Source organism: Numida meleagris, chromosome 8 (assembly GCF_002078875.1).
Source record: "Numida meleagris isolate 19003 breed g44 Domestic line chromosome 8, NumMel1.0, whole genome shotgun sequence".
NCBI classification, from domain to species: Eukaryota; Metazoa; Chordata; class Aves; order Galliformes; family Numididae; genus Numida; species Numida meleagris.
Window position 1 is genome coordinate 2014690 of NC_034416.1, and position 13568 is coordinate 2028257.

General features: G+C 58.8%; 2 protein-coding genes across 5 annotated transcripts; one reads left to right on the plus strand and one right to left on the minus strand.

Moving 5' to 3' along the window:
• Positions 49-5691, plus strand: RAB9B (RAB9B, member RAS oncogene family). Of its 3 annotated transcripts, none has more exons than XM_021406351.1 (3): positions 49-777; positions 1158-1227; positions 2430-5691. In XM_021406351.1, exon 3 carries the CDS (start codon positions 2465-2467, stop codon positions 3068-3070), a length of 606 nt encoding a protein of 201 aa, XP_021262026.1. In that variant the 5' UTR covers positions 49-777; positions 1158-1227; positions 2430-2464; the 3' UTR covers positions 3071-5691. The 3 variants fall into 3 exon arrangements, with proteins under 3 accessions (XP_021262026.1, XP_021262027.1, XP_021262025.1); XM_021406352.1 differs by having other exon boundaries at positions 49-702; XM_021406350.1 differs by having other exon boundaries at positions 50-1227.
• On the minus strand, positions 8074-13568 carry PLP1 (proteolipid protein 1). Of its 2 annotated transcripts, none has more exons than XM_021406349.1 (7): positions 13445-13568; positions 11939-12125; positions 11364-11520; positions 10367-10535; positions 10117-10190; positions 9968-10033; positions 8074-9646 (listed from the first exon to the last, which is right to left on the minus strand). In XM_021406349.1, the coding sequence occupies exons 1-7, from the start codon at positions 13446-13448 to the stop codon at positions 9575-9577; spliced, it is 729 nt and encodes a 242-aa protein (XP_021262024.1). In that variant the 5' UTR covers positions 13449-13568; the 3' UTR covers positions 8074-9574. The 2 variants fall into 2 exon arrangements, with proteins under 2 accessions (XP_021262024.1, XP_021262023.1); XM_021406348.1 differs by having other exon boundaries at positions 11259-11520.

Below are 13568 nucleotides of genomic sequence, written 5' to 3' on the forward strand. Positions count from 1 at the left end.
CATCCCATCCCAGGACCAGTTCATGGCCCCTAGCCAGGGCAGCCCCCCCGGGGGATGCACACACTCCGAACACCCCCTGGCCCTTCGTTTCCGATAGGTTTGCAGCCAGGAATGCGCTCTCCCGGGTCGCTCGGGGTTATCTAGCACCGAGGGCGGCCCGGAGCTGGTGGCTGGATGCAGCGTCCTAACGTCCCCTGACAAGGGTTTGGAAAAGGAAGGGCAAGGGCTGTGTTGAGCCCATGGCACGGGGGTGTTCTGAAAAGCGCTCAGCTCGGCAAGAGCTGTGCTGCAGTTTCTGCTCGGCTCTTGGGACGTTTGCATTTTGCTTTGGTTCTGCTGGGTCGCGCAGATGCTGCTCAGGTGTCCTGCTCGGTTTGTTCAGCTGTGCGTGGCTGGTGGTATTTTTGGGCAGGGGAAGTGAAATCTGGGAGCCTTCAGTTAGCATCTCTGCTGCGCGCAGAGAGGGGCTTCGAGCAAAAGCAGAAGTTTCTGATTTTGGCTTTGTGGCAAGCATCGGTTGAACGAGCTCTGAGAAGGGAGGAAACAAAGTTGAGCAGGGCCCCCTGTAATTGGTGGGGAAAGCTTTTTGACTTGGAAGGAATAGAAGTGCTGCTCTGAGCAGCGTCAGACCCCTGGACCAGCCGGTGGCATCGCTCAGCAGCACCGCGTCTCCGCACCCTGCCCAGGAATGTCAGCTGCGGGGTGAGCGAGCAGATCGTGCTTCGTTCCATAGCAGGCTGCTGCCAGCTGGCTCCTGCTGAAGGGCAGCAGATCCAGGTACATGTTCCATCCTCAGATCGGACTCCATTGTGAGGGTAGGCAGACCAGGCAGGCCAAAGCTGTTTCCCGGGTGAAGGTAAGGCACAGGTTGCACGGAGTGTGCACTCGTGCCAGAGCTCCTTCCTTTTATTCTTCTCTTATTTTGGGTTTAACGTCTTTGCCCTGGTCAGAAATGACCCGTGCTTGTTTTTACCTAGGGCAAGGGAAACTGTGTCCTCACGCCTCGTTCCTGGCTGGTTTAGTCCAGTCATCAGTGCTGTACTTTTGTCACCCTAGAACTCATCCATTGTTTGTCCACCTTGGTCAATGTTACAGCTTCAAAGGCAGCGCACTGAGCCCAGCTACAGCAACCTCACTGACTGATGTTTGTTTTGTAGTGACTGTTATGCTGGAGGAAGGCGTTCCCTGGACAGTCCTGGAGTCAGAAGTGCTGTATTTCTAGAGCAGGTATTGTACAGACAGCAGCGAAACAAATATCTCGTTCCATGTCAGGGCTTTGCCTTCACTTGTGGAATATCCCTGGGGGGGTTGGTTGGCACTCAGTCTTTTCTCTTGTGGCTGCTGACTAAGGAACCTGTGATATTGGGGTTGTTGCAATGTGAACTTGCACCTGTGCCTTAGCAAAAAGCAATGCCAAAAGAGAGCAGCAGAGGAGCCAGGTCAGTGCAGATGGAAAACCCCTTCCGAGCTGTAGGGTGTGTGCACGGAAAACAAGCACAGCTCTACTTGTGAGGTGAGTCAGCAGCGTTCTTGGGGTGGTGAAGGACTGGTTTGCTGGATGACTTAGACTGATGTTAGGCCTGTGCACTTCTTACATCCTCCCAGCTGAATGGGAGAAGTGATTTAGCCAGTGATCGTACAGTAAGAAGGAAGGCCTGGCAGCGGTGATTCCTGCTGGTGGTTGGCTGTTGCTGTGCTAGGCTGAGGACACAGGCAATAAGAGATGTTTACCTGGTGTTGGTATGTTTGGCAAAACGAGATAAGCTTTCTGGTACACAAAGCTTTCTACAAAGCTGATGTAATCGGTACATAACAATCTCAATAGCTGTTCTCACCTTGCACTTAATGCAGTGACATGCTGCTTCCGTTTCAGACCGGGTGGAAGAGTTACATGCCAGACAGCTTGCCTCGCTGCCAGCTCTACCAGGTGCTCTAACAAGAGAGATTACCTTCTTTTTCACAAGCTTGTTCAGAAACGAGGATAGCAATGCTGTATTCTATTTATTCCAGTGCACCCCCATCAAAATCCAGAAGTTGGGGTTTTGCTCTGTTCTTTCCCTGAAATGAGAGATGGAACAATAGTAGAAAAATGTTATTGTAGTACTCTGCTTGGAATCTGAAGTGGACTTTCAATTGTTTCCTAAACCTCTTGGGAATACCAGAGTAATGGTGAGGGCCACAGATGTTGTGTTCTTTATTCCAGTGTGCTCCTTCATCTTAGCACTGTGCTGCTTAATTTCTGAAGGGGGGAAGGCATCTGGGGGAGATTCCAGGGGTGCAGGTTTACTTCCTTCAGCTCTAGTAAGGGCATGTGGAGACAAAGCCAGTTTCTCAGCACGAGAGCCAGGAGCTCTAGGTCATCAGTTGTGCAACTTTCTGCAGAATTCATAATTCACACAGCTATTTTGCACTGTTTCTGAACTCTGTAGGTTGCCTTGCTCCCGTGGCCGTCCATCCTGCTGCAATGAGCGGGAAGTCCTTGCTCTTAAAGGTCATTCTGCTCGGAGATGGTGGAGTTGGGAAAAGTTCCCTCATGAACCGATACGTCACCAACAAGTTTGACTCGCAGGCTTTCCACACGATTGGTGTGGAGTTCTTAAACCGGGACCTGGAGGTAGATGGCCGTTTTGTGACCCTCCAGATCTGGGACACTGCGGGCCAGGAGAGATTCAAGAGCCTGCGCACCCCCTTCTACAGGGGAGCTGACTGCTGCCTGCTGACCTTCAGCGTGGATGACCGGCAAAGCTTTGAGAACCTCAGCAACTGGCAGAAGGAGTTTGTCTATTACGCTGATGTGAAGGACCCCGAACGCTTCCCCTTTGTCGTTCTGGGCAACAAGATTGACAAACTCGAAAGGCAGGTGAGCACGGAGGAGGCCCAGGCCTGGTGCATGGAAAACGGCAACTATCCGTACCTGGAGACCAGCGCCAAGGATGACACCAACGTGGCCGTGGCCTTTGAGGAAGCTGTGCGCCAGGTGCTGGCGGTGGAGGAGCAGCTGGAGCACTGCATGCTGGGCCACACCATCGACCTGCACTCCAGCTCCAAATCGGGCTCCTCCTGTTGTTAAGGGCGGCTGCTGCGTTGGGGACGTCGCTGGAACCGCCGGCTGGATCGCAGGAGGAGCGGGGGCACTCTGAGGAGGGTGGCCACGAGGACGGTGGGTGGTTTGCTCACTGGGGAGTTGCAGCTTTACCATCCGAATTCTGGCTGGAGTTTTCAGACGTGGAAGATGTATCTACAGGAGGGAGCTGTGAGAGAGCGTGTGAATGCAGTCCTGCTCCCGTCCCTGCCTGTTTTTGCAGGTTTAAAGGACGGGGTCAAACTAAAGACAGTGAATTCTGATCTGTAGCAAGAACTGTGTGCAGAACAAAGCTGGGGCCGCTCCAGACGCTCTTTGAAGTGTTTTAGTCCTGAACTCAAAAACTACTAGACCCACTAAACTCATGGCCTTACTGCCAAAGCCAAGTCTGCTCGGCAGAGTGAGTGAAACCTGCTGGGAAGACCCTAGCCCATGCAGCTGTGAGAGTGCCAGATCCTGGAGTGGCTGAGATGCGTGTATCTGCTGCTCGGGTTCAGTGCATTCTGTGCTGAGTAATGCTAGAACTCTGATATCAAGTAACATAATGAAGGAGAGAAGAAACTGAATGCTGCAGCGTCATTTCTTCGTAGCTGTCTGTTTCTGGTCTGTTTTTCCCCACCTCTAACTTCTCTTTGTTTGGGTGTTGTTTTGTGGAGAGACCGGCTGCTGCTTATTTCCCCATCCCTTCTGGAGGCTCGACACCAGATCTTGTGTCTCACACCTTGAGTAGTCCTGGATGAAATGTTCCAGCATGGCCACTCTGCAGGTCACAGCGTAGGATTCGAGTTACCCGCGAGTTCAGGAGACCTGGAGCGTGAACCTTCAGCTGCTTCCTGTCAGAAGTGATGGCCGTGTCCAGGTGATGTGCCCTGGTATTCTGGATGGCAGGGGGGTGGGATGTCCCCCAGGCGTGCAGGGCTGAGGGAGCCATGCATGGTCAGCTGTTCAATGCACTCGTTCTGTGCACGGTGACCACTGCGCTTCGTTCACTGCTGGCTCAGTGTCCTCAGTCGCTGGAACACGAGTGTTCCTGTTTGATTGCTGCAACATAAAACCACTCCCCACTCTTACCTGTTGTGTCAGGGACTGTGCTGCTCAGCACACTTTACTCACACCACTGCCCTGGCCCTTACTCCCTAACAGGGAATCCAGTATGTTTTATCTGTAACTCAGCTAGCATACTGCTGCTAGAGAATGTCCACTCGGTCAACTGACCCTTGTCAATGAGCAGCTGTGCTCATTCCGCTGGGGAGAGATTTGGACTGATTCTCTCTTCTGCTCATGGGGCTGAAAAACGGTATGGGAGGGCAGGGAGCCCTCCAGGAAAGGATGCCAAGCTTTGCTGATCCCAGCTCCTGCTCCCTGCTAGGTGTTAGTCCCGAGCTATTTGTGTGTAGCAAAGAGGTCAGTGCTTGCTGGCTTGCCATTGTAACCTCATGTTCTGCGACTTCCTGTGCAAGTGCTTGTCCGAAACGATGACTTTGCCTGTAAGCACGTAGGAGCCCGTCACGGGGAGAGCTTCCCGTGTGCTGCTAGCTGCTGAGTGCAGTGCCCACTGTGATGAGCTACTGGATAGCAAATTGTGTAGCTCAAATCGAGCAGCCCTCGTATACTCAGTGCTTTAGAGCAGGGCAGTCTCTGCTCTCACACTGGCTGATGGCAGCTAAACCCCATCCCCTGGCAGTCTCTGAGCTTGCAGGATGTCTCCTCTGGGTACTCAGGGTGATCCTGCTCTTCTGTGTGGGGCAGCCGCACGTGAGAGGGGCTGAGGCTTTCATACAAAGTCCTTTGGGAGGGTCTGGTTTCAAAACGGGGCTGAAGACGCACAAAACATTCACAGAAATAGATAGCAAATCCTTGCAGCTCCTAGAAAATCAGGTCCCTTGAGGTATAAGGGAAAGCTCTGCCTCCACAGCTGCAACATGCTTTTAGAAACGAGTACGATTTATTTCACAAAGCCTGACCTCCTCAGGCCTCTGGGTTTTCCTTCAGTTCCACTCAGCTTAACGTTTCCTTCAGGATCCCAAGCTGTGATCCTGCACGGAGCTGCTTCTCACACAGCCCAGCCAGGCTCAGGCTCAGGCTCCCTCTCACTGCCAGCCCCACCTGGGGGCTGCAGGGGCAGCTCGGATCTGTGATCTCTGTGAGTACTGGCGCCTCCAGTGGGAGAAGGCAGGGACACTGTGCCCCACACCTTGGGGACATGTCATGCTGATGGCTGAAGCTCAAGAACCCGCTGGTTCCCGAGCTGTGCACGATGCATTCCCCCGAGGGCGTTGCACATCTGCGTTATTTCTAACAGATGTTGGCTTGACTTTTTTTTTTTTTTTTAAATAACCCTATTTTATTAGGCTTACGTGTTTTTTAAAAATCCATTGGAAGGTAGAGTATAATATATTGAAGCTGTTGAAGTGACTGTGAGAGGTGCGCACAATTGCTGAAGGAGCCAGGTTCTTGGAGTCTCTGTTGCAAAGTTCTGCGCCAACAGCCGTCCTTGCCCTGCGTCCACCCGTGCTGCTGCAGTTGTTGCTATTGCTACAAAACTGGAATTGTAACACTGAGATTCTACCTTTATTTAAGCGAATAAAACCTGGGTGTATTCAAGTGAACGCGGGCGGCGTTGCCTTCTTGGTTTCTCCGTTCTCCTGAGGGCCGGTTCTGGCAGGGAGAGGTCAGCAAGGGATCACAGCATTTCATTTTAAGCTGAGCTCATTCCTGCGGGCATCTATCTAGAGCGTTCCTCGAGTAACAAGCTGCACCCAGGGATCAGTTCTGTCTTTTCAAGAGCGCATCAGGAAACGCTTCTGTAACAGGAATACGTCGCGCCGCTTCCTCCTGTCACCGCGTTTCAGTGTTCAGCCCGGGCTCTCAGCAGCAATCCCTGCTTTCCTTCCCTTCCTTCCCGTGCTCTTGGACGCGGCCCCTCGGGCTGCAGGGGGCTGCCACCAGGCACGGCTTCCCTGCGATGCCGAAACAAGTGGGCATATGGGGCTGCTCGTCCTGCTGCCCTGCGGGGGGGGGGGGGGGGGGCTCGCTCCTTCTGTGATGCTTCCTTTGTGTTTGCAGAGCCCTCGCCCGCTGGTTGCTGTTGGCAGAACCTTTCGCTTGTGTTTTTTTTTTTTGTTTTTTTTTTTTCCTTCTGATGTCTTCTTGCTTATCTGCGCTTCCAGAGCCGGGGATGGGTTTTCGAGTCCTTGGAATTCCCCGCGAGGAGATGAGCGTTGTGAGCGGCAGCAGGGGGCTCCGTGGCCCTTTGGGAGCGGCCGTGAGGTTGATGGGAACGCGCTCTCCCGAGGGGCCGCGTATTCCTGCCAGCGTCTGAGGACGGGGGAAAAAGGGGAGAGCCTAAAAATGCAGGGCTGGCGGAGCAGCTCGTTCCTGGTGGCTTCGGAGGGTCCCTCAGGGGCACGTGGACACGTTTAACACAGGTCTCCAGCTCTGCGGGCAGCCCAAGCGCAGCATCTGCTTGTGCCGTTGTCGCTCCTTTCCACGTGCTATTGCCTCCTTGGTCCCGGGCATCTTGCTAGCGGAGCCAAATGGTGTGCAAAACCAGACTGAAAGCAGCTGGGTGCCCCGGAGGCTGCGGGTGAGACCTGGGAAGGCAAATGGGCCGCAGCAGCGCTTTGCTCGCCGTCTCAGCCCATCTCAGCCCGCACTCCAGCCTAGAGGGGGTGCGGGACCGCGGGGTGCGGGCAGCGGCCGCCAGGAGGAGCCGCAGGGCTGCGGATGGGAGCGGGCAGCCTCACGGCAGGGCACTGGGGCGGGGGCTCTGCCTTCGGAGGTGACCCCCACGAGGGGCTGGGGACCCCCCCCGGGCCGTCCCGACTCGAGCATCCCTGGGTGCGGTGGTCCCCGTCCTTCTCCTTTCCTCTCTTTTCCTGGTTTGTCTTTGCTTTCTCAGCAGAGAGCTGCTGGCTCTGTCCTTGGCCGGCGCAGGATGCTGGGGGCTGGGACCTGCCTCACCCCTGCGGGGGAGATGAGTAGCGGCAAGGAGCTTTGGGACCTGCTCCAGGGCCTCTTGCTCTGGTCCAGCCTTTGTGGGAGCAAAGTGCAGCCTTGTTTCAGCTGCTGCACCGGGGAGAAGTGTTTGCAGCCAGCTCTCGTTTGCAGAAATGAGGTTTGCTACCAGGGAGGATTTGTTCCCTGGCTGTTCTCAGCCACCCCTCAGGGGGGGGCTCGGGGTGCCCAGGGAAGGGGCAGTGAGAGCAGGTCCTATGTCCCCACGTATTCCCCCCGTGCACAGCAGGGCTGATGAGGCCACACATGTTCTTCAGCCCTCAGATCCATGCCCTGGCCACACTGGCCACTTTCACGCACTGTCACCAACCCTCACCCCTCCCGGGGGGGGCACTGCTCTCTTTCAATGGACAGAGATGCTGTTTTGTTCCCCGTCTCGCTCCTGCCTGTTGGCCGATGGCACACGCACACAGGGGCCCTTTCAGCGTGGGGGGAGGAGGGTGGTGGCATCTGGGAACGTGGGGAACAAAGGGCCCCATTGATGCAGCGCGCAGCCCCACTGCTGAACTGGGGGAGCAGCTGAGCCGCCCCCAGCTGAGCTATGGGGAAGCATCAGTGCTGGGTGGAGGGGGCTGGGGGCGAGGAGGGGAGCGGGGTTTGGGCTGGTTATGGATGAGTGAGGAATGAAAGACCCCATCCTACAGCGTCACCTCCCCGTGCCACCAACCATGCGCCATCTACCCATCTTGCCAGCTGCCCACAGAGCACGGGGTTGTAGGACCCTGGCCCAGCCAAGGCTGCCCGTGTGCCCAAACGGGGTCACCCTGCTTCACTCTGGGGTCTGGAGGAGAAATATGGACGCTCAGGGCTGCCCAGCTGGGAACAGAGGGGCCACGAGCCCACCCAGCTGGGGGGGGGGACAAGGAGGGATGGAGCCCTCAGGGCGCTGCTGGGGTGGGCAATGCTCCCCTTCCCTTTCTGGGGCATGGGGAGGAAGGAGAGCAGCGCAACAAATCAACGGGCAGCCGAAGACCTCGTTCGCAATGTTCTTAATTTTAATTTATTTCCTTTAATCTTTATAAAATACATCTTGTGAGATAAGTCTCTAAAAACGTGCTCCTTTTTATTGCTTGTTAAACGAGTTGAACTTCTAGATCAGAGCCGAAGGAAACGCTTTCAGTCGATTAACTCCGTGTGTGTGTGTGTGTGCGTGCGTGCGTGCGTGTGTGCGCGCTTGGGGGCCTGGGGACGAGGGTGGGAAGGAGGACCTGGTTATTTGTTGTTAAATCGATACCGAAAACCCACCAGCAAAACCCCCCCAAGAGCGACGGCGGCGGCGATGTGAGTGGATCCCCCAGATCTTGCCCGGTTTCCCCCAGCCCGTGTGCGTCGGTAGCGGTGGGGCCGAGCTCGGCGCCGGGCGGCACGGATCCTCGGAGCGCTCTGCTCAGCAGACCGGCCCGATCTCCCCGCCCCCCCGGCCGGAACCGGCTCTTTCGAGAAAGAATCGCGGTCGTACAGACGTGAAATTTAAAAAAAAAAGAACAATAAAAGAAAAGACCCGTGCGGGATGGAGCCGCGGTCCGCCACGAGAAGTAGTTTCTCCAATAAATAAACACCAAGCGTTAGCACGAGGCCGGGGCGGGGGGAGGGAGAGCAAACGAGGAACGAAAACGGAGAGCGCGGGCGCAGCGAACGTTACGGAAGCAAACGTCACCCCGAGAGGAGAGCACCATCGTGAAGGGACGGCCGGGTTGGGCACGTGCGGCTGTTACGCAGCCCGTGGGTTACGCCGTGCTGCAAAGGGGCTGCTCCGGCTCCGCTCCCCTCGCACCCGGCGCTGCGGTGCTGGAGCCTAAAGCCGAGGGTGCCCTTTGCGCACAGACACCAAACTCCTCCAGGCTTTGCTAGGGGCGGCTGGGGTAGGGACGTGGGATTTATCAGCATCGGGGTCAGCGCTCTCTTCTCCGCAACGGGAAGATCCTTGCCCTAAACTCCCTTTGCCTTGGCTGCAGCAGGCACTTTGGGGTAAATTCATCTTTCTTTACTAGGGGAAAAAAAAATCGTTCTCATCCTCCATCCAGGAGAGGTGCCGGCAGTCAGCTCCAGGAGAGGCTCCAGCAATGGGACCGGGGCCCAGCCAACTTCCTTTTCTCTCTAGGGAGCCTCTTTCTCTCTACTCCTGGAGCAACCTACACATGGATTTCTGCCTCCCAGGAGCACGGAGGCTTTTGCTCATCCCTATAGGCAACGTTGGGACACCGGAGCGAGTCCCTCCTCTTCTCTTGCTGGTTTTGGCCCTAGAGCGAACCGGTTACGGATGAGCACAGAGAGAAAAGTGCATGAAGAGGCGTCCATTGGTGGGAAGCTCTTCCTGGTCACGCTCAGCACGATGGATGCGAGGGAGGAAGAGGAGGGGAGTCAGCGGCGAAGGCAGCGTTAAGGCAGGAGACCTGGTGTCGGGTGGCTGCAGTGTTAAAGCCTCGAGGTTAGAGGAAAGGAGGGTGTGGGTCTGGCTGGGCTTCACCTCGCCGGCTAGAACTTGGTGCCCCGGCCCATCAGCTTGAGGACGGCGAAGTTGTAAGTGGCGGCGATCATGAAGGTGAGCTGCAGGCAGGAAGAGAATGTGCCAGGGGAGGAGGAGGAGGAGGATGCTGCTCCAGCACCCTTCATCCCAGCACCTGGCCAGCAGGAAGCCCCACGGCCCCGGTGGGATACCGCATTGCCAATATGGGTTTGGTCCCCTGTGGTCTCCTAAAGCCCCTTGAGATCCCCTCCAGCAGCCGCCTCCCCTGCCACCTCCTTATTGTCAGAAAACGAGACGAGCTCGGGCTCTGCCACCTCCGTGCCCACCACCTCCGTCATCCTCTGCCCCCATCTCCCCGCCAGGCGGAGGAGGACGGCCAGGCAGCGAGAGCAGCGACTCACCAGTGAGACCAGCGTGGCTGCAGCCCCCACAAAGGCCGCGATGAAGAGGTGGAAAGTCATTTGGAACTGCAAGGGAAGACCGGGGTTGAGCTCCCAAAGGTCCCTGCTCAGCCCCATGGGGGCTTCAGAGAGCACTGGGAGGGGCTCACCTCGCTGGTCTTGCAGATGGAGAGCAGGTTGGAGCCGCACACCTTCCCAGGGAAAGCGTTCCAGGGCAGGACGCCTGGGGACACGGAGCGTGGTGAGCTGGGGCATGGCCACCGGTCCCGTCACTCAGCCCCGCAGCGATGCTGTGCTGGTGCTCCTGCCTCGGCTGTGTCCCCCCAGACCCTCTCCATCCCCTCTCCAGCCCAGACCCCTCCCGGCAGCTGTAACCCCTCATGGAAAAGCAATGCTCACCGTACATCCTGGCGTCCGCGCACAGCGTGCCGATGCTGGCAGTGGTCTTGGTGGGGTTGGCGATGGACTGGCAGGTGGTCCAAGTGTTAAAGTAGATGTAGACGGGCACGGCGGAGCAGGCGAAGACCAGGAGCCAGACGATGGTCAGGACGTAGGTAATGCCCACAAACTGCAAGGGGCAGCACAAGGCGAGGGCACAGAGGGGGGTTACCACGTGGCCGGGGACGGGGACAGGGGAGCGCGAGGGTCCCCAGGCGGGCTGGGCGCGGGGCAGGCGAGGGGCCGGGACGCAGCGCCCGCTGTGCCCAACACAGCCCCACGCACCCAGCGGAACACCGGCCCGAGCTGGGCGGCACTGGGGCCAGCCACGCACACGTGGGACTGACCGGCGGTGGCACGACGGTGCCGCTTCCCAGACCGGGGGATTTCCGCGGCCGCGTGCCAGCGGGGTTTGACCTCTGCGGGAGAGCAGCTGCAAAACCCCCGAGCTGAACGACGCCGCTCTGCCGCCCTCCCTCCGCGGTGCCACCCCCAGCCGAACCCAAAGGGAACCGCAGCCGTCCCGCTCCGCTCCCCGAGGCCGTTCCCGGCGCTTGGGCACCGCTCCCTGGGCACCACGCAGGACAGCCACGGGGACAGCACGCGCCGGGCTTGCAGGAAGGCTCATGGCTCTGCCGGGCGATCCTTAAGCACGGAGCCATTTGTTTGCTGGCAAATGCCACGGCCGTGTCTTTGGCTGCTTTGGGGACACTGTTGGCCTCGGGGAGGGCGGTCGGGCTGCGCTTCCCCTCGGTACGCCCCGACCCCCGGGCGAACGCCGTCTCCTGCCCTTCAGCCAACGCCGAACCCGCTGCGGGCGCGCGAAGGGGTGCCGAACCCCGGTTAAGATCACCTTGTCAGGATGTCCTAGCCACTTTCCCAAACACTGACACACCCGCTGCAAAGAGTGAGCTCGCTGGGGGCCTCGCGCTCCCCTCCCTTTCGGGCCCCCAGTTACCGTTGCGCTGAGGCCCTTGCCGCAGATGGTGGTCCGGTAGTCCCCGAAGATTTGCCGGACGGCGCCGGTGGTGTAGAAGCCTTCGGCCAGCAGCAGGGCTCCGTAGAGGAAGAAGAAGGAGGCTGTGCCGTAGATGACGTACTGAAAAGCGTGGATGCTACGGGGAGAGGAGCGGGTGGGGATGCTCAGGCGGTGCCGTGGCACGCAGCCCCGTGCGCAGCCCCGCTTACCCTCCCCGAGCCCTACACAGCCCCAGGGGGACCGGAGTGGGGTGTCACATCCTGCGGGGACAAAGCTGCCGTCCCCAAGCGGAGCTGATGAGAGAGGGGCAGCACCTTGCCAAGCAGGGCCTCCCCGTGCCCCCATACCTACCCGGTGCGGCTGTCCCGTGCGCCCCACGGCACCTGGCGTGGGTCAAGATAAGAACAGGGTGAAAAGGAAAGGAGCAGCCGCCACGGGGCCACGGCGGCAGAGCGAGGGCTGAGCGCAGCCTGCGTGGTGTCAACCCCAGTGGGTGACAGCAGGGCCGGGTGACAGCGCATGGAGACGCCCAGGAGCCCCGCGCTGTTACTTACACATCGATGAGATACTCGTAGTCCTGGTAGTTTTTGGAGAAGTAGGTCTCAATGAGCTGCTCGGTGCCGGTGAGGGCTTCGTGCCCGCAGCCGCAGAACAGCGCGACCCCAAAGAAGCAGAGCCCGGTGGCCACCAGCGAGGCGAAGGGAGCCCCGATGAGGCAGCGGGCACAGCACTCCAGCAGACCTGAGGGGCGCAAAGAGGGGATTTTAGGACGACCCAGGGAAAAAATGCCGAACCCATTTAACGCGGTGCTAAAAGAGCAGCGGCGTGGGGTGGCGGGGAGCTGGCAGCCGAGCGAGACGGAGATGCGGGGCGATGCAGCGTGATGCCAGCGGGAGCAAACCAACAAGCTGCTAATGGGCTCCCCGCTGCCGCAGTGCTGGGGGTTTCTATTCGGGCTGCTGCAGCGATGTGCTTATGGAACCTGGGCTGGGGTTGGGGTGCAGAGAGCGGGCACAGCTCGGGGGCAGCTCTGCCCCCTCCCCTGCAGTTGTGCACTGAGTTCCTAAAGCGCTCAGAGTGCTGGAAGCGGTCCCAAACCCACGCTCCCCCCACAGACCCCACAGCGCCTATCTCCTCCCTGCAAGGACAAGGCAGCCTTGGGGTCCCGGACAGCAACGTCCCCCCCTCCCTGCGCAGAGCAAGGGCACGCGGTGGCACCGAGGACAATGGGGGATTGTCCTAAGAGCAAACAGGGAACAAAGGCAGCGCTGTGGGGGAGCGCGGGGACCCCCCCGCCTGTTTGCCTTGGACACAGTGGGGCCGGGGAGGGGTCCCTATGCCTCCCCCTCCCAGCAGTGCGCCCCGATCCCTGCAGGTCCCATGGGGATGGATGGCCGCACACGTTGCAGCACGATGCTGGCACCAACCAGGCTTGAGGTTTTCAGTATTATTTCTTTTCTCCCAGCTGGGAAGACAGGGGCAGGTGCCCATGGCTGGTGGATGGCCCCCATCCCAGGGGTAGGGGGGGACCAGGATGCGGCACGGCCTGGCCAGCCCTCCGGCTTCGGGAAGTGATGGGAAAGCGCAGGAGGGGAAGCGGGGAGAGAAAAAAGGGCCCTTGTGCAGCACAATCCCGGGCCTTGTTGCTCGGTTCAGCTGCTGCGGGGCCGCACAGAGTGCTGTGGGCAGGAGGAGGGTGGCAGCCATGAGCCCCCCATCAGAGCACCCCGGCAGGACGCCATCATTGTACTGATGGGGAAACTGAGGCACGGGGCTGCAGGCACACAAGTGGCACGAGTGGTGACAGGTCTCAGCGCCCTGCTCTCCCCGCAGCCCTGGGTTGAGCTCGCTCCCCTCCTGGAGGGATGGGGTCTGTCCCAGGAGGAGGAATGGGGACAGAAAACCGCGTGGGAAAGGAAAATGCCATCCCAGCTTCCTCCCCTGCCGCCCATGGGGACTTCACCTGCAAGGCCTGCCGGTGCCAGGGGAAAGTTTGGGGGTCTCTGGTGCAGGATTGTGTCCCCAGAGCCGTGAGAGCTGTCCCATGTCCCCATACTCACCCATCGCACCCGACTCGCTCAGCTCCCCGTGCGCTCGGCTCTGTCTGCAGCCCTCGCTTCCCCTGGCAGTCCCTCGCCCTGTATTGTCCCCTCTGGGTGCCTGTCCCGCTCGCCAGCAAAGAAA

What these genes read in the sequence shown, in the direction of transcription:
- RAB9B (XM_021406351.1), top strand. Translation starts at nt 2,465, where the DNA reads ATGAGCGGGAAGTCCTTGCTCTTAAAGGTCATTCTGCTCGGAGATGGT.
- PLP1 (XM_021406348.1), bottom strand. An exon ending in GGCTAGGACATCCTGACAAG is followed by an intron (nt 10,536 to 11,258) that starts GTGATCTTAACC and finishes TGCCCCTTGCAG; the next exon opens with TTTGTGGGCATTACCTACGT. An exon ending in CGCGGACGCCAGGATGTACG is followed by an intron (nt 10,191 to 10,366) that starts GTGAGCATTGCT and finishes CCGTGTCCCCAG; the next exon opens with GCGTCCTGCCCTGGAACGCT.